Genomic DNA, 20217 nt, shown 5'->3' on the forward strand with positions numbered 1-20217 from the left:
ATTTTGTTGAAGATTTTTGCATTAGGGATTTTGGTCTATGATTTTTTTGTTCTGTCTTTGCTATCATATTAGGCCGATGTTGGCATTGTGAAATGCATTAGGGAATACTCCTTCTTGTATTTTTTAAAAATTTGAGCAAAATTAGCATTAGGTCTTTAAGATTTGATAAAATTCATCTGCAAAAACATAATACTGGGTTTTTATTTTCTTAAAGAGTTTTTATTAATGTTTCAGTTCTTATACTTGTGATAAGTTTTTTCAACTCATCTGATTTTTACTGAGTTTATCTTGGTAGATTTGGTAGAAATGTGTCCATTGTTTCAAGGTTATTTAATTTATTGATATTTAGTTGTGCACAGTAATATGACAGTTTGAATGCTTGTACTATCTGTGGTGATTTGTCCTCTTTACTTGTGATTCTATTTGTTAGTGTTTCCCCAACTCCTCTTCTCCACCTGCCCGCCTCAGCCTCCTCTTCTTCTTTTGTTTGCCTAACTAGAGGTTTATCTGTTTTGCTTATTTTTCTCAAGTACATAGCTCTTAGATTCATTGATTTCTTTTCTTTTTTCTTTTTTTTGGTACTGGCTTTTCTATCTCTATTTCATTTATTACCACTTATTTTTATTTCTTCCTTCTACTGACTGGATTTTGGTTCTTCCTTTTTTTCAAGTTGTATTAGGTGTAATATTAAATGGTTTACTTAGGATTTCTCTTGCTTTTGAATGTAGTTCTAATTCAGTTATATCCTACCATTAAGACTGCATCCCATGGATTCTGGTAACTTATCATTATTTTCATTCTCAAGATGGTCTTTAACTTTTGTTTTGATTTCCTCTTTTGTCAAGTAGCTGTTATACAGTATGTTATTTATTCTCCATCTATTCGTATTTCCCCCCTTATAGCTGATTTCTAACTTTGTGACATTATGGTCAGGGAGAATATACTAAGTATAATTTATACCTGGTATTTAAAATATTTTATATGTATTTTTTAATAAAACTGTGCATGCCAATGGAATATTACTCAGCAATCAAGAAAGATAAACTCATGCCTTTTGCAGCAACATGGATGGAGTGGGAAGGATCATGCTCAGTGAAGTAAGCTAGAAAGAAAAAGAAAAATACCAGATGGTTTCACTCATAGCAGGAGCATGAAGGACGGGGTTGGGGGAAGGAAATAATAATGAACAACTAGATACCAAAGACATTTTTACGGGATCAAAAAGGGGGGGGGGAATGCACTGGACTCTGGTGATGGCACAAGGGTGAATTGGTGATGGGAAACCCACGGGGATTACACCTGAGATGGGAAAAGACACAAAATGATGTAAAAATAAACTATTATAATTTAAAAAAATTGTGTATGCAATGGTTTTTGGGCCAAGTGTACTGTAGATGAATGTTAGATCTATACGGTCTACCTCTTCATTTAAGACTAATTTTTCTCATTTATTCTTTGTCTTGTTGATCTGTCCATTGTTGTGAATGGGTGTTAAAATTCCCTAACATGGTTGTGTTTTTGTCATTATCTCTCTTTAGTTCTGTTACTGTCCTAGGCTTCTCATTGTCCCATCATTTGGTGACTATATATTTATCAATGTTATTTGATCTTATTGTATTAGATTTTTAATCATAATATAGCGTCCATCTCTTTCTTCTTTTATATTTCTTAACTGGAAGTCTATTTTATCAGTTATAGGTGTTCCTGATTTTTTTGTGTGTTGCCATTTGCTTGTATTACTTGCTTCCAGCCGCTAAGCCTATGAGTCTTTGTTGTTAATGTGGTTTTCTTGTAAACAGAAGGTCTGATTTTCTACTGAATGCATTCAGCCGCAGTCCATCTTTTGACTGGTGAATTCAGGCCATTTACATTTAAAGTGATTTTTTTTAAGATTTATTTATTTATGCATACAGAACTGGGGTACAGACCAGAGGTGCAGGTGCAATGAGAAGATTCACCAGAGACAGAGTGGGGAACAGAACAGGCAGAACTGATGAAGTACACTGCTGAGGAGAGCAGCGGGTGGGTCAGGAGAGGTCTGCTGCGCCATGTGGGTCACCTCCGGAGCAGGGATTGAACTCATGCTGATGTGGCTTTAGCTTCCTAGTGCTGTGCTTTAACCTGCTGTGCCACCAGGGAGGGCCCTAAAGTGATTTTTTGAGACATAAAGTATACTCATCCATTTTGTTAGGTGCTTGTTTTTTGTGTTTTGGGATTTGGCTTGCTTTATTTCTTGAGGATTTCACACTGTTTTGTTTAAGTTATATTTCTGTTGTCTTTGATTAATTTTTGCTTGATGTTTCTACTAAGATTAGTATATGGTGAGTTGATTGTAGGATAGTATGGTTTTGGTAATTTTGATGGGCCCATTGTTCATTGTTACTTCCCTCTTTTTCCATGTTAAGTGATTGAGATGTCTATTGCCTTAATACTCCTGTTCTGTTGCTCTATAGTAAATTCCTTAGAATTTATTTCACGTGTGACTTGGTGTTGATATTGGTGTTTGTTTTAGTTTTGCTTTCCTTATTCTTTTTTCTTAAGTACTTTAAATATCTCCTAGTTCCTTCGTGCTTGTAATGTTTCTACTAAAACCCCCAACAGTCTAACTGGTGTCTCCCTATAGGTTATCCTTTGGCTGCTCAATGTCTTCTATATTCTATTCTCGTCACTGGTTTTCAACAGCTTTGCTATAACTTTCCCTGGGGTGTCTGCCTGGCATTATTCTGTTTGGAACTCTTTGGATCTCTCAGAATGTCTGGTTTGTTTCCCGGATGGAGATGAATTTCAACAAGTATTTCTTTAAGTAAATTTTGTATCCCCTTTCCTTCTCCTCCTGGGATCCTCATAACATGGATATTATTTCTCTAAGTTGTCCCAAAGGACACTTATTCTATTTTAATTTTTTAAAATTCTTTTTTCTACATGAAGTTTTATTTGTGTTTTCTCCAACAGTGTGCTTTTAAGCTTTCTTACTTTCTTCACTGCCTTCTGTTGAGCTCCTCAATTGTATTTTTAAAAACAGTTTTTGTTGGCCTTCCCTGGTGGCGCAGCAGGTCAAAGCACTGCACTAAGAAGCTTAAGCCACTTCCACATGAGTTCGATCCCCGCCTGCCCCGCAGGAGATCCAAATGGCAAGGCAGACCTCTCCTGACCCGCCCGCTGCTCCCCTCCAGTGTACTTCGTTGATCTGCCTGTTCTGCTCCCCACTCTTTCTTTGGTGAATCTTCTCACCCTCCGCATCTCTGACCTGTACCCCAGTTCTGTACGAATAAATAAATCTTTAAAAAAAAACCAGTTTTTGTTTTTCCGAGTTCCATTATTTTTAATTGCAGCTGCCTCACATTTTCTCTATTTTTGTCTTCTTCTTGTTTTACGTATTCATTTTTTTTTAGTACCATAACCATTGTTAGAACTATTACCTTGGACTCTATTTGTTCTGCAGTTCTGCTGGGTTGGGTCTCCTTTCAGGGTTTCTTGTTCTGATATAATGTAATGTGTTCTTTTGTCTCCTTGTTTAAATTTTTTTTCTTTTGTGGTTTGTGATAAGGATAGGTTTTCAGACTGCTGTCTTTGCACCTGTTGAAATATTATTATTATTGGTACGGGTGAGGTACGTATAAAAGAAGAACAGCACTGTAGGGCACTAATGTATCATCTCCAATAGACCGAGGAATTCAAGCTTCCTACTGTGGTCCCCTCACTAAGCCAACTTTGGCCTCTGTGTCTCACAGTCTATGTCTGCTTCCACTCTAGCTATTTTTAATACTCAATATAGCAATGGACAAGGAGTACAGTTTATATTAAGTCACAGGCCAGGAATTCTCTTTTCCAGCACAGATCCTTATCCTGCAGTGTTTGTTCCTGTTAGTGAATAGTTCTTGACCTGAAGTTTGTTCAAGCATTCTTTGTTTTGGTTTTAGTCCCGTGGTAGGAAGTGGCAGGTGTTTGAATACCCTAGCTTCCGCTTTGAGTGGCCCTTTTCCCAAGGAGACACCGTTGTATTGACCTGTGTCTCCTGACCATTCAGACTCCAGCTGTTCTCTAGAAGCTTCAGGCTCAAGACAGTTGTCTCACCTCTGCATCACTTCTCCTGGAACTCTCCAACAGCACCATCACTTGTCAGTGAAATGCAAATCAAGCCCTGCAGTTAGGCTGTGCCATTTCAGAGCATGGGTCATCACCAAATCATTAGGAAAAGTGACGTCTTTTGTATTTTGTGCTCTTTGTTGATCACACGTTCTTCTGCTGTGTCATCAAATGTCCCTCCCTTGCTGGCTCTGGTGTGAGACCTGTGAGAATGACTCGCATAGAAAAATACCCTGGAAACAGGAAACGTTGATGAGTGTTTGGAGAAAAGCAAACTGGTGGGATGAAGATTAGTCCAGTTTCTATGGACTTCTATTGAAATAGCATGGAGGACCTTTAAAATGTTAAAGAAAGGTAGCCTCCCTGCCCCTCCTACACCTGAACCCCAGGATCCTCCTGGACCCCAGCACCACCCCCGCTTGCCTGCTCACCAGAGCCAGAAAGGCAGGGGCATTTGATGACACCGCAGAAGAACATGTGATCAACAGAGTACAAAATACAAAAGACGTCACTTTTCTTTATGATTTGGTGTTGACCCATGTTTTGAAATGCCCCAGCCTAACTGCAGGGTGACTTCCACATGTGACTAGACAGAAAAGATTTCAACATTCACCTATTTGTCCTGGGACACACACACCAGGTGAACAAAATCACCTATGCACTATAGCCACGGTGCAGTTCTCTAACAATGATGCTCAGCTGCTTCATGCTATGACAGTGAGAAAGGAGAATTTGAAGGCTTTGGCTCAGTTCGTAGAAATCTTGAAGTAGAAATCAAGATAAGCTATGAAAGAAAAGCAAATGGGATCCAAATAAGTTCCCAGGGCCCTTGCTTCATTGCAACAAAGACTCCACCCAGCGATATCGTTTTGACTATTGGAAACATCTTTCTAAATCAGAGCCTTCTGGAGAAGGCAATCGAGATGTGCATCTGTGTGCATATCAGGAGGAAGGCTGTGGGGTTACCTGGAACTCCGATCTCAGTGGGCATTTACTTTATGCATCAGGTAGCCACAGGAGCTGCTCATGGGACATCAGTGCTGTTTCAAAGGAAGGGAACGTTGGGGTTGTGAAGACCATCTTTATGGAATATAGAGCAGTAGCAGAATGTTTCTTGGTGTCTGCTCCTTGAGTCTCTACTTAGCCAGAAACTTCATATTTAAGATTGGGATCCATTGCCAAACAAGACTTCCAACCAAGCCCCTCAGCTGGTGCTCTCTCAGCGCTGAAGTGAGCCACTTTCAATCCTCCTAGTGAGTTGCTCTGCCCACAGGGTTGGATGACAAGAGTGTTGGCTTGTGGAATCTGGAGATGAGACATAAGTGGCAGTAAGGAAGATATTCCAAGTTCAGTGGATGTTTTGGCTTCCAGTGGTACTGATCTAGGATTAAAGTAAAATTGGAGAGGACTAATCCCAGAAGATGGGCCACCAGAGTTGCTGATGGGGGTCACACTGCTAATGATGCCCGTGTGTGTTGTTCATTTACTCCTTGAACCACAAGGGTCTTGTCCTAGGAAGCCATAGAAAGGAATTCAGACATTTTAGACAAGTAGACAATCAGAGAGAAACAAACGTTAAGAAAGTAAAGTTTACTTAAAGGAAGGAAGTAAGGATTCCCAGGTTTGCAGCACTTCGGAGGAGCAATGAAACCATCGTGGGGTGTGTCTAGGGGCACTTAAGCCTTTTCTTGCCCTCTGTGCAAAAACCTTATCACCTACTTTGTGATTAGCTTTTTTCTCCCAGTGGCTACATTCCTCCAGGGAGAAGTGCCCATTTCCCAGCTCTGAGTTTACTTCTCCTGTCCAAGGTCTTATTCTCTCAATTTTTACTATCTTTGTTTAGTCCTCTTTGACGTCCTGACCTCATCTCTGGGGTATATTTTGGTTAGCACTTTTTAGAATGCACTGTCCTTACCTCAGACGGAGACGCTAACTCTTCTGAAGTCCCTGCCCGCCCTGTCCCCAAAGCTGCCTAATCAACAACTTTCCCTAGGACTCACTAAAAGACCTGATTTCTCTGGGAACTCCAGGGAACCCTTGGTGATTTGTTTTGTATCAGAACACAAAGGACAGAGAACATTTATGTTGAGGATCCTGAAGGCAGGACCAGGAAAAGGACAAGTACAGGCATTATGTCCATGATTTTTGTGACTTTAGACTCCCCACTTTATTTTGTCAGCCTTGAGTTTATCACTGTTTTGAACACAGATTTTGTTCAGCTAAACTTCTACGTGAGGTACTGTCAACAAATTAGTTCAAACAAGAGAGGGAATACTCTTTCTTTTAAAGATTTATTTATTTATGCATACAGAGCTGGGGTACAAGCCAGAGGTGCAAGGGTGGCAAGAGGATTCATCAGAGACAGAGTGGGGAGCAGAACAGGCAGGTTGACAAAATACACTGCTGAGGGGAGCAGCGGGCGGATCAGGAGAGGTCTGCTGTGCCATGTGGGTCACCTCTGGGGCAGGGGATCAAACTTGAATTAAGGCAGCTGTGGCTAACGTGCAGTGTTACATCCTTAACCCACTGCACCACCAGGGAGGGCCCAAATGGTTTTTTTTAAAAAAAAAAAAAAAAACTATGGGGCCACCATATTGTGAAAATATGTTTTTACCTGACAGCTATACTGCAGGAAGACTGTCAGGTTGAGAAGAGTGAGTTCATAGTTTCGACTTGTTTTTAAAATTAAATTAATCCTAGATAGGAATTTCTATTTTAGGACTTGGTCCTTGGGCACTAGTTTGATACAATCTCTATTTTGGGTGGTCTGTTTCACCTGCAGGCCTGTTACTCTCCATGGTTAACTTATGTAAATGCTTATAATGGAATACATTGCTTTTCTACCTTAAAAAAATTGTAATTACTTTGCGATTCAGCAATTCCACTTTTAGGTGTCCATCTAGAGAAAAAAACCCCACTAATTTGAAAAAGCACATTCACTTCTATGTTCATTGCAGCATTATTTACAATATCAAGATATGGAAAAAACTTAAGTGCCCAGTGATGGATTAAGGTATGGTGTATAAACACAATACTCAGCAATATATATTGAAAACAAAGAAAAACAACATATGAAATCTTGTACTTTGTAGTAACATGGATGGAACTGGAAGGGATTGTCCTAATTGAAATAATCCAGAAGGAGTAGGACAAATACTGATGCTATTCACATGTGGAATACAAAGACACAAAACCAAAGAAATAGGCAAAGCCAAAACAAAGTAGACCCTTGGACTCTGACTGCAGAACTGGGCTTATCAAAGAGCTGGAGGCCAGCCACTGTGGAGGAGGGTTGTTGGTGCTGTGGTGGTGGGCGTGGTGTTGTATGCTGTCAACCAATACAACTGAAACACAATGATTAAACCGACATCACCTTAATAAAAATAACAAAATCCCCAGCAGCACGAATTTGAAAAGCTAATCACAAGTTTGTTGTATAGTTCCACTTATATTAAGTTATAAAATAAAACTAATTATGGCAAAAAAAATCAGAATTGTAGTTGCCTCTAGAGATTGGTGAGATGTGAGTACTGACTAAAGAAATTTTCTGAATCATAATGTCCTGCATCTTGGCTTTGGGTTGGGTCACATTGGTTGACATTTGTCAACACTCTTATGACATTCAAATGTGTGAATTTCAATATATGTAAATATATGCATGTTCACAGTAAATGTCTTTCAGTTTTTTGTATGTCCAAATTTTTTATACTACGTTGGGAAGAAATAATGGAGCCTATAAGACTTCTGGTGAGGGTAGCATTTTCTAATCTTAGGATAAATCTCATTCTAGACTAGATTCAAAGGGTAATGTTTGCTTCACTGACATAAAAACCACCTAGATGCTTACTTAGATCCACAGAAACTTCAGAACTATGTCCTGTTTCCCTCCCTTGCAGGATTTCACTCCATAGACAGGGCTTCAAATTCTGCTTCATTCCAACTCATACACCCCGATCTCTTCTAAGCTCCAATGCCCTTTAAGCTGGGAATACCCACTGGTCTTTTGCATAGGTACCTTAAACTCACCAGATCCCACACTGGAACTATTTTCCTAGCTTTACTTCCAATCTTATCTCTCCCAGCCTCCAATTTCAGGAAAAGGTATCCTATCTAGTGTCCAAGCCAGAAAGCTGGGGGGTACGATGAGGGTGTCACACTGGATTCTTCCCTCTCCACTTATTTCAGGTCACATTAGTTACATCTCTTTGCCTCAGGCACAAATATCTCAATGATCATGATGTTGTTCCTTCTGAGCCTTCTCCACGAGAGGTAGAGCTTTACAGGCAATGGAAGGATTGGGAGATGAGGTGTTGACTCAACAGGTTGAGGACTTGAACTCAGGCAATCTATAAACATGTGTCTTGCTAAATCTGTGATTCAAGCTATCACTAGCTGCTGTAACAACTAACTGCAGATTTTAATGGCTTACTATAAAACTCCTCCCATCATATGCTCTCAGAGCAGTGCAGAACCTGGGTTCGTTCCTTGTGATTCTCCCAGCTTCCAGGAATCAGCCTCTGGTGCATTCAGTCAGCAGGACAGAGCTCTTAGGGTTGCTGTAATTACAATCAAGCTTAAGAATAGCAACGATTTTCCACTAAGTATAACCCAGTGGGTTTCCTTAGTGGAAAAGGAAAATCTGTTAAAACACATCAAGTTTTTGTCCAAACCTACTTGTGCATAATTCTGATTTATTTACAAATACTAAGTGAGCACTATTCTGTACTTTTGATATATGCTGACTTATGTTTAAAAAAAAAAAATCCCCTGGAGAGGTTAAAACAGGGTGTAACACAATTGTGTTACAGATTGTGAAAGTGTTTTCCATAAAAATAGTAAATAAAATTGGTATAAAACTGGCTTCAGGAAAAAAAAAATGGATTTGCAGGTAACATTTATGTTCCCTTTTAAATGACTTGTACAGTATGAGGACTTTTAACAGCCACCACCCGTCCACCATCACACTGTTGCCTGTCTCAACCTCCTCCAAATCTTTGACCAAAGTACTGCAAAAGGCCTGGGCCTTTGTACCACCACAGTAGAGAGAGATGAAAACCAACAGGCTACACAGAAACTTACATTTACATACATCTTGTTTTAGACTTGCTTTGACCTCAAATTCTCGAAGGATAAACAAATCTAGCAATAAGCCAATGACAACACTTGGAAAATTGACCCGTTTTAATTTTTTAAAAACAAAAACGCAACACAACATCAATTTTCCCTCCATCTACAGTTCAGTTATATCCAAAACATCCTAAGACCAAATAGTCCCCTGCCCAGAAGCAAGGAATTAAAATGAGACACTGAAGACACACGAAGGTGAATGCTGAAGGTCAAAGTCTCTGTGTGGATCACAAGTCTTCCACTCAAACATACTCCGATGTTTTTTGTGTTACAGATTGTGAAAGTGTTTTCCAGAAGTCCTTTGAAATCATTTCATCCCAGATCTCTTCATTGATACACAGCTCCACATTTGTGTTTCCATTTGATTGACAGGAATAAAAACTAATTTCTGTTTTGTCTTTTTTGGTATCGTAGAGAAGCAAAACTATCAGCAGATTCCTTTAGTAATAAATGAGGAAAGGAGAGATAAGAAAAGACCTGGGCTGTGCTGGGTGCTGTTTCCTACTGTCTCTCTGAGGATGTGACTTCAGAAGCATTACATCACACTCAGGCCACTACAATGATTAGTACCAGGAATCTGTTCAGATGGTAAAAAGAAATATACCCAATGGACATAAAAATGGTCAAGTTTTTTTTTTAACCGCAGGTCAATTTTGCCCCCCCAAAAAAGATACAAAATGAACATATAATTATGATGGTAACTCCATTGGACATTTCAATTCACCCAGTTCTTGTTCTCCATAGAGGTAAGGGAAGAGGCATTAAGTTTTATTAGTAATGTTATAGTAGTAACCAGATGTGTTAATGGCAGCTTATATGAAGTCCATCAATCCTTTGAATATGTGTAGGAAAGCATGGCTGTCGTTCTCTGACTGCCCACATCTGAACACATTCAGCTACCATGGAAACTACAAAGGAAGGAGAAATATATTTATTCCAAGATTCATTTACTGGGATTTTTAAACGCCCTTTCTTCCGCAGAGCCACGGGGTGGTGAGAAGATGCTAGGGGCTGTTGTGTTTCCCAGCATGAGCTCCCATCCTCTGAGGGTCCTGAGAAGGATAGTGGATTGGTCCCGGAGCCCTCATGAAAGGAGGGGGTGGTCCCATTGGGTGGAACATGTGTGGCCCAAAACCTGCAGATGGTAGAGGACAGATGCGTTAGGCTTAACAATCCCCTTGACAACTGTTCAAACTTCTGCATCTAGGTCAAATCACCTATACATAAATCAAACTGGCAAAGGACCCAGAAAATGTTGGTGTGTAAGACTTGCTTAGGAAAGTTGACCTGTATTACTTCCTTGGGTTTAGCAATCTTTCCTGTGAGTCCAAGCTAAAAGGAAACCCTCCTGCTATCTATCAAACACGCTGAGTCTGTCAGACAGGATTCAGTCAGGATGTGGGAGGTGAGGAAGAAAGCAGGCTCATGAGCCTGTCATTATTAACTCGCTGCTTTCCACCAGAGTGTAGTGCGTTCAAAAACCAGGGACCTCATCAGAGAATTCTGCCAAGGAGAACCTGATACTCATGATCTACTTATACTGTTTATGTGGAAACTCTTCTTACCTGGGAACACTATTAGCCATAAAGTTACTCAGAAAAAGTTTTGAAAATTCATTTCCTAGAACTAGTAAATAACCTACCACATCATAGCAAATAAGAACATTCTGCTTTCTGATATTAGGGGAAACCTTAGATCTTCGACCTTTAGAAAATTAGCAACGTTGCCCTCATTGGCAGGCCAGGGAAAATTAAATAGCAGAAATCGTAACAAATTAAGTATAAAAAACAAATTAAGGCCCTCCCTAGTGGCAAAGCGGGTTAAAGCACAGCACTGAGAAGCTAAAGCCACTTCTGCATGAGTTCGACTCCCGCCTGCCCCGGAGGTGAACACATGGCGTGGCAGACCTCTCCTGGCCCGCCCGCTGCTCCCCTCAGCAGTGTACTTCGTCGATCTGCCTGTTCTGCTCCCCACTCTGTCTCTGGTGAATCCTCTCACCACCCTTGCACCTTTGGCCTGTACCCCAGCTCTGTATGCAAATAAATAAATCTTTAAAAAAAAACAAAACAAAACAAATTAAGTCTACTTGTAGACATCTATGGGGCAAGCTCAGAGGATTTCAATGTGTTAGACTTGATGCTGAAGTGCAAAGATAACCTTCACGAAACTTTTTCTGTGCTAAGTCAGACCTGATGACTAAGAAGGTAGAGGGCCTTACCTGGGGGTGGGGGCGGGGCAATGCCAGGGGGTGGCGGCAGGGCAATGTTCACCACAGCTGGAGGACCACTTGGGGGCAGATTGAAATAGTTGGCAGAGGCTTCTTCTTCTGCTGCTGCTGCAGGAGGAGGTGGAAGAGCTAGACAAGAGAAAAGTCAATACTTATGGGGAAGTGTGCAGCCGTTCCACCCCTTTACACCTGGGTGGTCCTGCTGGGAAAATGGAGCTGACGTGTGGCGGAGCAAGAGTCCTGCCGCCGCCGCTGACACCAGGGTCATGGAGCTGGCGGTCCAGTATCTGGTCAGCCCGCCTCTGGTTTACATTTACCTCCTGGCAGTCCTGGGACAGGCTCTAGCTTGATCCCCGACTCTGTAGTTCCATCCTTCTCCTTTTCTTTTCCTCTGGCTGCTTGGGACCTGCCACAGAGAGACACAACCTCAGCCCTTGTCTCCCCTTCTCTCACACCTCTGCTTCTTACGTTTAAGTCTCAAATCCACCTTTCATGCCTTGGCATTTGACTTGGCCATAGTAGTTGGTCACAAGGAAACATGAACTTTCAAAGGAGAGATTACTACACCAAAACACTGAAAAGGTTTCCAAAGCAGGATTCTCACAACCACCACAGGATATTAGAGAATGAAAAAATTCTTTGCAAAGGTACTATTGATTTGAAATTCATCTAATTCTCACCTGCCCCATTTCACGTTGAGTCTGCGGCCATTGACAATTAACTTATTAAAAGACTTCTCTGCGGCCACTTCGGCAGCCTGCCTGGTGGCAAACTGGATGAAAGCACACTGCTGTCTCTGTACAACAGTGATCGTCCGGATCTCCCCAAACTGGTAGAAATGGTTCCTAAAGGGACACAGGCAGAGAAAAACCCAGAGTTAACAACAAGTATTCCTATGAGGCTGCTATATTACTAACTCTTCCACTGACTCACCACAATGCTGACCCACAATGATCTGCCTACCGACTTGCAGGCAGTTGCCTCAATACTTAACCTTACTGTGAGGTGTTGCTATATGTCAAAAGAGGGAATGAAAAGTGAGTAAAAGATAGGTTATGGAACATCTCAGGGTTTCTCCCCTAGAGGAAGGGTGACTCCAGTAAGTTCCTTTTGGACATTAAGCCCTTGGTAAGGGTGTGGCAGATTACAGCCATGTACAAGACCCACACACTGACAATGTTGAAAATTATATATATTAAGATTTTAAAAAGAGGACAAGGAGGAAGGAAGAGTCTGATTATCTAGCTCACTTAGTTTTTACTGAAGACATCCTACGAAGGGCAAGGTTATAAATTTATAGAAGTTTCTTCTCTGCTCTAGTGATGGAAAAAGTTATTTCCACTACAAACTTTTAGTCAAGCAGTATACAAGGCAAGAGAAATACAAATTCACCTAACATCAATCTCTTTAAAAAGTCAACAACTTAAACCAAAAGCTTTATAATTGCAAAACTCTCCCTCTCCTACTTAATCCTACTTGGATGTGTGTTCTCCTTTAAAAATTCTAATTGACTATTAGGCCAAATAAAATTAAATATAATTATTAGCATAGGCAAAGATGGAATAAGCACAGTTGATAAACATTACAACGATGGTGTCAAAAAGGACCATTTTATAAAAATCTAGTCAGCACTATACAAACTACAAACATTAAACATAATGTGCATTGTATAGAATTACCTTGCTTGCCTGTATTTTTGCGAATTTATTCCCAGGCAGTTAAAAGCAAAGAGTTCAGGCCTTCCCTGGTGGCACAGTGGGTTAAAGCACAGCACTAAGAAGCTAAAGCCACTTCAGCATGAGTTCAAACTCCGCCTGCCCTGGAGGTGATCTGCATGGCACTGCAGACCTCTCCTACCCGCCCACTGCTCCCCTCAGCAGTGTTGTCGATCTGCATGTTCTGCTCCCCATTCTGTCTCTGGTGAATGCTCTCACCGCCCCTGCACCTCTGGCCTGTACCCCAGTTCTCTATGTACAAATAAATCTTTTTTTTTTTTTTTTTTTAAAAAGCAGAGCTCATAAAAATATATCCACAAACCTTAGATCTGTCTCAGTAATGGTATCTCCCAGACCACCAACATAGAGTGTGGTGATAGTCTTGTCCTCCGGGGGGTCTAGACGGGGCATTGTAGATGCCCGCTTTAGAAGCTTATCGGCCACGGGGTCATTGATCCCATAGTATCGGTCTTTAATATTCTGATCAGCAAGGGGATCATCAGGATCTGTAGGCTTCTCATGTCTGTATTTCCAAGAAAGAACAATGCAGAAGTAAAGCTAAGGGAGTCATTTACATGTATCACCCATTGGTACTACTTAAGTATCAAACAGATACCCTGAAATGCCTTTGATTTGAAAACCACGTGCACACCAAAACAAAGTGATCAAGACCGAGCTGACAGCAAGGGATTTCCTGCATCACACTTGCCAGAGTACAGAACCCATTTAAGTGGCCATGTGGGGTGGCAGGGTTTCATTATAAAGAAATACTTTTATATGATTCCCTCCCAAACACAAGGTAACCGAGATAAGGTTAGCCCTTCTCAAGGTCAATGGTTTTTGTATCTGAGTGTTGCATTCCACTGAGACTCTGATTAAAGTTATGGCCTATCCTAAAAGAGGCAAACTTTCTTAATCCAGATGCTTTGTGGTCTTGACGAAAACACAAGGAACATACCCTTCAGAAGTCTGGCCTTAATTTGACCACAACTATATATTCATATTCAATGTATACTATGACAGTGAAGGCTGACATGTCAGGTAGAAACTTCTCATGTTAACATCTCTATTAAATGGCATAGCAATTAAATCTCTCAAGGCCTGGGTATAAGGAAAAACTCTTCTGTATGTAAAAAGCAATTTAATCACTCTCCTGAATTTAACAGCCCTAAGACATGAGAGATATACCAACTAGGTGTATTCATGTTCTTAGAATTTGAAGCAGAAAATCTAATAGTTTAAACTAGCATTTCCCTCTTTTTAGATGACTAACCAGCTGAAAGCAAATACTAAAAATGGAATTCTGCTCTTGCCTGTAAGGACATTCCTCTCCTCTCTTACACTCTCCTTTCACCCAGAAGGAACAAATGTGAGGTCGATTCCTTTTGTAGTAGGGCGTGGTCCGGGCCAGTTTGAGTAGCATGTCACTGGTAGATGTGGCTTTCCCCAGCATGCCAACTGGCCGCGTTCCATCAGAGTTAGAAATCTACACAGGGAGGGCAAATTTCCAAAGAAAAATTATTTAGACTTTGTCAGTTCACAAGAATGCTTTATCAAATAAGTACACTATCAAGAAAGTGGTAGCATACTTCTCTCTCCATATTCTGCGTGTAGTATTCTTTGTTGACATCTGATTTTGGCATGTCATCCTTAAAAGACAACCCTGCGTCACGAACCTGGATGGGCAGGCCTGGTACAAAGGAGGGGAAAAATACAGATGTATTTTAGAACATATCTACACTGGACATGTACAGCAAGTACAGCATCATCCTTCCCTTCTCCACTTTCTGTTTGGTATGGCGGCTGCTTTTATTAATAATCTTTAGTATCATCATGCAAATACTACTAAAGAAATTGTCCAAATTCCTGAGCTGTCATGAAATTTGATGTCTCTTTACTAAACATAAATATGTAAAAACGTGACCAGAATTCTGATTATCAGAACAACTTTCTAAACCTGACAATATAAACATATTTTCCTTTTTACTTTATTGTATAGACATTATTGTTGAAAAGTATTTTTCTCATAAATCAAAAGTTATCTACAGTTTAAAAAAAGTTCTCCAAAGCAGTTATATTGAAACAGTAGTAATAAATCAGTTCATTCCTAACATAGTTGGGACAAAAACCTAAAACACAATTAGTCTATGAGCTTGTAGAGATTGTAATGAAAAGTTCTGTATCCAGAGAGAAGTCCCAGGCAAAGAAATTACATTGCCTCTACCTTTGTTAGCGGGATATCCACGAGGGAAGTTTAGGCCAGTTCAGACTATTCCCAACTTTTCCTCAAGTTCCTACTGCTGTTCAGGAGGGCTCTACAGTGGCCTAATTAGAATGGTTCTCCTTTTGCTGGTAAAGCAGATTACAGCAGATAGTCCAATGTGAAGTGAGAGCCAGAAACAGGGTGAGAAATGTAAAGACAAGTCTGCTGTTTTTCAGAACCACTGGAAAGGGTGAACTTACCGTACTCGAGGTCCAAGAGGCAGGTCTGACAGACATTCTTCAATTTACTGCAGGTTTGGCACACTTCAGTCTTCTTGAAACGCATGCGGACACCAGGGCACCAGCGAAATACTGTGAATGGCCGTGCACAAATCTTCAACACAAAATAGGAGCCACACAGTGTTAATGGTACTGACCTAACAAATAACCCAGGAAATTTAATAACAAGGGAAGACTCAGAGAAAGGATCCCTGAATCAGGGTTTAGAAAAAGCCTTCAGCTATCATCTACTCTAAACATCATCTCATACTTCAATCCCATGTGCATTAAGTACCTTTCTCCAGTAATGACACAAACTTAACAATGTTTAAGAAAAATAAATCACAGAAATGAAGTAATCAAAAGTCAAAGTCCTCCCCACCCTATCTGACTGTTAAAAGTTTTATTTTTGGAAGGGAAGGAGAGTGGAAGGAGATAGCCTTTTAATGACAGCTATGACCTACCTACCTCCTCAACTAAAATGCTCATGTGTACAGTCAAATACCAGTATATAACTGTGGGGGCTTGGGGACAGGTCAAAGGCCATCCAGACATCATGTTAAGAATTCCTATGTCGGGAGCCCTCTCTGGTAGTGCAGCAGGCAGACCTCTCCTGACCTGCCTGCTACTCCCCTTGGCAGTGTATTTCAGCAGTGTATTTCAATCAGTCTGCCTATTCTGCTCCTCACTGCCTCTGATGAATCATTCACCCTCTGCACCTCTGGCCTGTAGCCCAGTTCTGTATGCATAAATAAATGAATCTTAAAAAAAAATTCCTATGTCAGGCCTCCTAGGTAGCCTATGGGCTAAGTCTCAGAGCTGTCACTGCTAAGACCTCAGTCCAATCCCTGGCCAGGAGCTAATCCACATATGGTGCAGAGGACCTCTCCTGTCTCACACAGTTTCCCCCTCAGCAATGGATTTCAGTCAATTTGCCTGTTCTGCTTCCCACTCTGTCTCTGTGAATTCTTTTACCACCTGTCACCCCTGCATTTCTGGCCTATACTCCAGTTCTTCTATACAAAAAAGTTAATACAGTAAAATAAAATTGCTTAAAAAAAAATTCTTATGTTAAAAGACTCACTTTCCGACCACCCACACTTAATAGCTACAAAGCCAAAGAACATATAAATGATATACAAAAGTTGTATAGCATTTTTACTGGAGCACCACAAAAGTGTAGCAAGAAGCTAACTGACAGAGAAAAAGAAACGAAAACACTGGTCTTTCACAGAGACACTTACTTTGCATTCTTTCCCATACTTTTCTTTGGTCTGAAACAGAAAAAATAGAAAAGAACTGGAGTTACGGAGGAAGAAAAACCAAATTGTTGTATCCCTAAATAAAATCTAAGAAATATGCCTGGAGATCCCTGGCATCCTAAGAAGGAGGGGAAAACTTAACCTTTTCTTTGGGGGTGGGGGTAAGGGCGGGGGGAGAGAGGACAGACATGAGAGGAAAGCCAGAGAAATAGTACATTTGAGGTACGGCTCTAACTCTAGGACAGTATATGTCTTTCCACAGCCACAACTCTTCAGGCTTCTACCTCTCTCCCAAGAACTAAAATTCCTGTTTTCACAGTGCCCATATCAGGGAAGATGCAGCCACAGGCAGTCCATTGCACAAAGTTTAGACAGAAAGTACTACTACAGACTCATCTTATGCTGATTCCTTCTATTCAGCAAATGCTCTGGTCCCACAAGCTATTCAAACACATTGAATGTTTCAATATGTAAATATCTTTAAAAGCAATCATAATCCAATTATGAAATGTTAACTGTGCTAATTTTATCTTTATCTATAAAGATAGGGTTACCTTACACAAAAGACTACCACAAGGTTCACAGGCCAAAAGGCCTCTTTGATTAGGAGTCAGGAAGCTTAGTTTCTAGTACTAGTTCTGCTAATTTGCTGAGATTCCTAGAATCATGATATCTGGATTTAAATTCCCCACCCTACTCCTTACGTGCTTTATGAAAAGCCATAGACTCCCTTTGGCTTCAGTTAATAAATCTACCCTTTAGGCAAATGTTCAACAAATACTAGCTATTATTTTGATTGCTACATCAAAGGATTGTTGCCCAGTCCCAAAGTTGAGAGAATAAGCATGAAAGTACTTTGCAAGTCGTCGCCGTTGGATTAAGGAAGCATCATCACTTCTGTTTGGCACACCCACGGGGTGCAAATACCACCACCCTGATAGAACGTGAACAATAACACTCACTTCATACTGGAGCACTCACCATTCGGATATATGGGTTTTCTCCAAGACAGGTCTGGCACAGAATGGGGAAGTCCTGGTGAAAATGGGAAATCTGGTTGAGGGCCAGGCTCAGAAAACCCTGCCAACGCAGCCACACTCATTGTGGCGGGGGGGAGGGGAGGCGAGGAGCGAGGGTGATGAACCGGGCAGGAACCTGGGGGCCTGCACGGGCCGGTCGCGGGAGGCGGCGCTGTCTGCACTTCCGGCAAGTGGCAAGAAAAAAGAAGGCAAGCTCCAAAAGGGGACAGAGATGTAAACGGGGCTGGTCTCGCACCCTGACTAAGCTCCCTTGCTCCAAACCCGCAGGAGGGCTGCCCTCCAGGCTCCTGCTCTGTCCCAGCTAGGCCGCGGCGCTGCTCGTCCCCGGAATTCTCCGGGCAGCGCTGCAGGCCCGCTGCTGCCCGCCCGCAGGACGCCCGGCCTTGCCGCCGCCTTCCGTCTTCCTCCGACAGGCACACTCACCGCATCTTCCCAGTTCTGCCTGTTGTAAGTGTTGGAACCCAGAGAGGTCGCCATCTTGAGAGCGTCCGGAGGCAGAGGCCGCTTCCGAGTAGGAAGAGAGGACCGCCACAATCCCGTCAGGCTCGGGGGCTGGCGCCCGATGACGTCGTATTTACGCGTCGCGCGCGCCCTTGTGGGTGAGGCCTGGTGCGTCTTGATGTCACCTGCTGGATTGCCTTCCCTTAAATTCGGAATGCATTTGGACCAGCCCTAGAGATCCTACTTCGCTTGGGATGAAGAACCGCAAGCACAGCTGGTTAATTTAAAAATTGAGTGAGGGAAAGAAGGGACCAGGAATGAAAGAGGGGCCGGGTGGGCAAGCAGCGTTAGCTTTCACTGAGGGCTTCTGGGCGATCTTCTTGCTTTTGGGTGTCTTACTTCACTGTAATTAATGGGTCTGCAGGGGTGCCAGGGTTAGCTGTAGTCAAAACGTAGTCTTTCTATTCATATTTTAACGTCATAGAAACAATGAAATACATTTATATATATATATATATATATACCAAACCACTTAGTCTAAAAAATTACTTGTTTACCTGAAAGACACATTTAGTTCTATTTTATTTGGCAACTACTACTTCCTTTATGTATGAGTATCCTTTATAGAAAAGGGACTATTAACGACAAGACAGTAGATTCTTCAACGTGTTAATCAGAGCTTAAACCCCTACCCTACTGTGCCAGTCAGTATCAATCATTTCGTGTATGTTCTTTTTGATTGTTTCATGTATGGAAAGAGGTTTGGTTTTTATTCTTTGTGTATCTCAATTTTTAAAAATTGAATACCGGCGTGGCAGACCTCTCCTGACCCGCCCGCTGCTCCCCTCAGCAGTGTACTTCGTCGATCTGCCTGTTCTGCTCCCCACTTTGTCTCTGGTGAAGCCTCTCACCCTCCGCATCTCTGGCCTGTACCCCAGTTCTGTATGAATAAATAAATAAATCTTAAAAAAAAAAATGAATACCAACTACTGCTTATATAACAGAGCCTGGTAAATAGCATTGATGCTTGGATATTGTGGCATTCTAATATCAGGGTGAGGTTGGAGGTGTGAGGGTGAAAGAATTCACGGGAGACAGAGTGGAGAACAGAAAGGTGGATTTATTTGAAATACCCTGCAGAGACAGCGGTGAGTAGGGAGATTTAGGTCTGCATTGGAAGGATTTCAGGCTCTTTATACTCTGTTTTTGCTGGGGCCTCAGTTTGCACCGGTTAGACATTGGGATGTCTGGTCTCAAGTGTTGGCCTTTGACACAGAATATGTCCTGGCTCTGCCTCTCCATTCCTGGAGCTGGGCTGGTCTTTCTGGTAAGAGTGGCTTGTGTTTTGGCCCAGTTCCCTTGGCAATCTTAGGGCTTTCCTTGTCTGTTCAGACCTCCCTCCTCAAACTTGCCTGTTGGGCTTAAGTTTTACTTTATTGAATGGAACTCCAATAGAAATGGGCAAGCCTCTTCTAACAGGCTTGTCATATGGATTTGTCAGTCTGCTTAGGAATTTAACTGGGTTTGGGTTTTGTGGTTGTGAATGTTGATTTCAGTGTACCACAGATTTTTACATCCTCTAGCATTACTTTTGCACTGGCAGGGAACCTGGAATGGTATTGGTATAGAATCCTGGGCTTAGGATTGAACCTTGACCATTTCAGTGGTAGAGTTTTTTCTTTACTCTAGCAGCCATGAGTCTGTGTATATACCCTGGAGAGACAGGATTTTCTGCTGCACTCCTAGTGGGTTTTTTTTTTTTTTTAGTAACCTTAAAATTATTATTTTTTTAATTTTAAATATTTTGGGGCCCTCCCTGGTGGCACAATGGGTTAAAG

General features: G+C 41.5%; 1 protein-coding gene across 1 annotated transcript; it reads right to left on the reverse strand.

The window, feature by feature from the left end:
* Positions 1-9253: 9253 nt before the first annotated feature.
* On the reverse strand, positions 9254-18515 carry RBM22 (RNA binding motif protein 22). Its single transcript, XM_004686888.2, has 11 exons — positions 18362-18515; positions 17880-17933; positions 16881-16910; positions 15619-15751; positions 14745-14845; positions 14469-14641; positions 13478-13678; positions 12121-12285; positions 11758-11846; positions 11432-11569; positions 9254-10348 (listed from the first exon to the last, which is right to left on the reverse strand). The coding sequence occupies exons 1-11, from the start codon at positions 18413-18415 to the stop codon at positions 10218-10220; spliced, it is 1269 nt and encodes a 422-aa protein (XP_004686945.1). The 5' UTR covers positions 18416-18515; the 3' UTR covers positions 9254-10217.
* Between the last annotated feature and the right edge of the window lie 1702 nt (positions 18516-20217).

This window comes from Condylura cristata, unplaced genomic scaffold (genome assembly GCF_000260355.1).
Source record: "Condylura cristata isolate star-nosed mole 26May11 unplaced genomic scaffold, ConCri1.0 scaffold00021, whole genome shotgun sequence".
Lineage (NCBI taxonomy): Eukaryota > Metazoa > Chordata > Mammalia > Eulipotyphla > Talpidae > Condylura > Condylura cristata.

Bases quoted from the DNA above. Each gene is read 5' to 3' on its own strand.
- RBM22 (XM_004686888.2), bottom strand. From the start codon at position 18,415: ATGGCGACCTCTCTGGGTTCCAACACTTACAACAGGCAGAACTGGGAA. The intron at 15,752-16,880 runs GTAAGTGTCTCT...TTTGTGTTGAAG, and splicing joins AGTATGGGAAAGAATGCAAA to ATTTGTGCACGGCCATTCAC. The intron at 12,286-13,477 runs GTTTGTGGATAT...GTGTCCCTTTAG, and splicing joins ATTACTGAGACAGATCTAAG to GAACCATTTCTACCAGTTTG.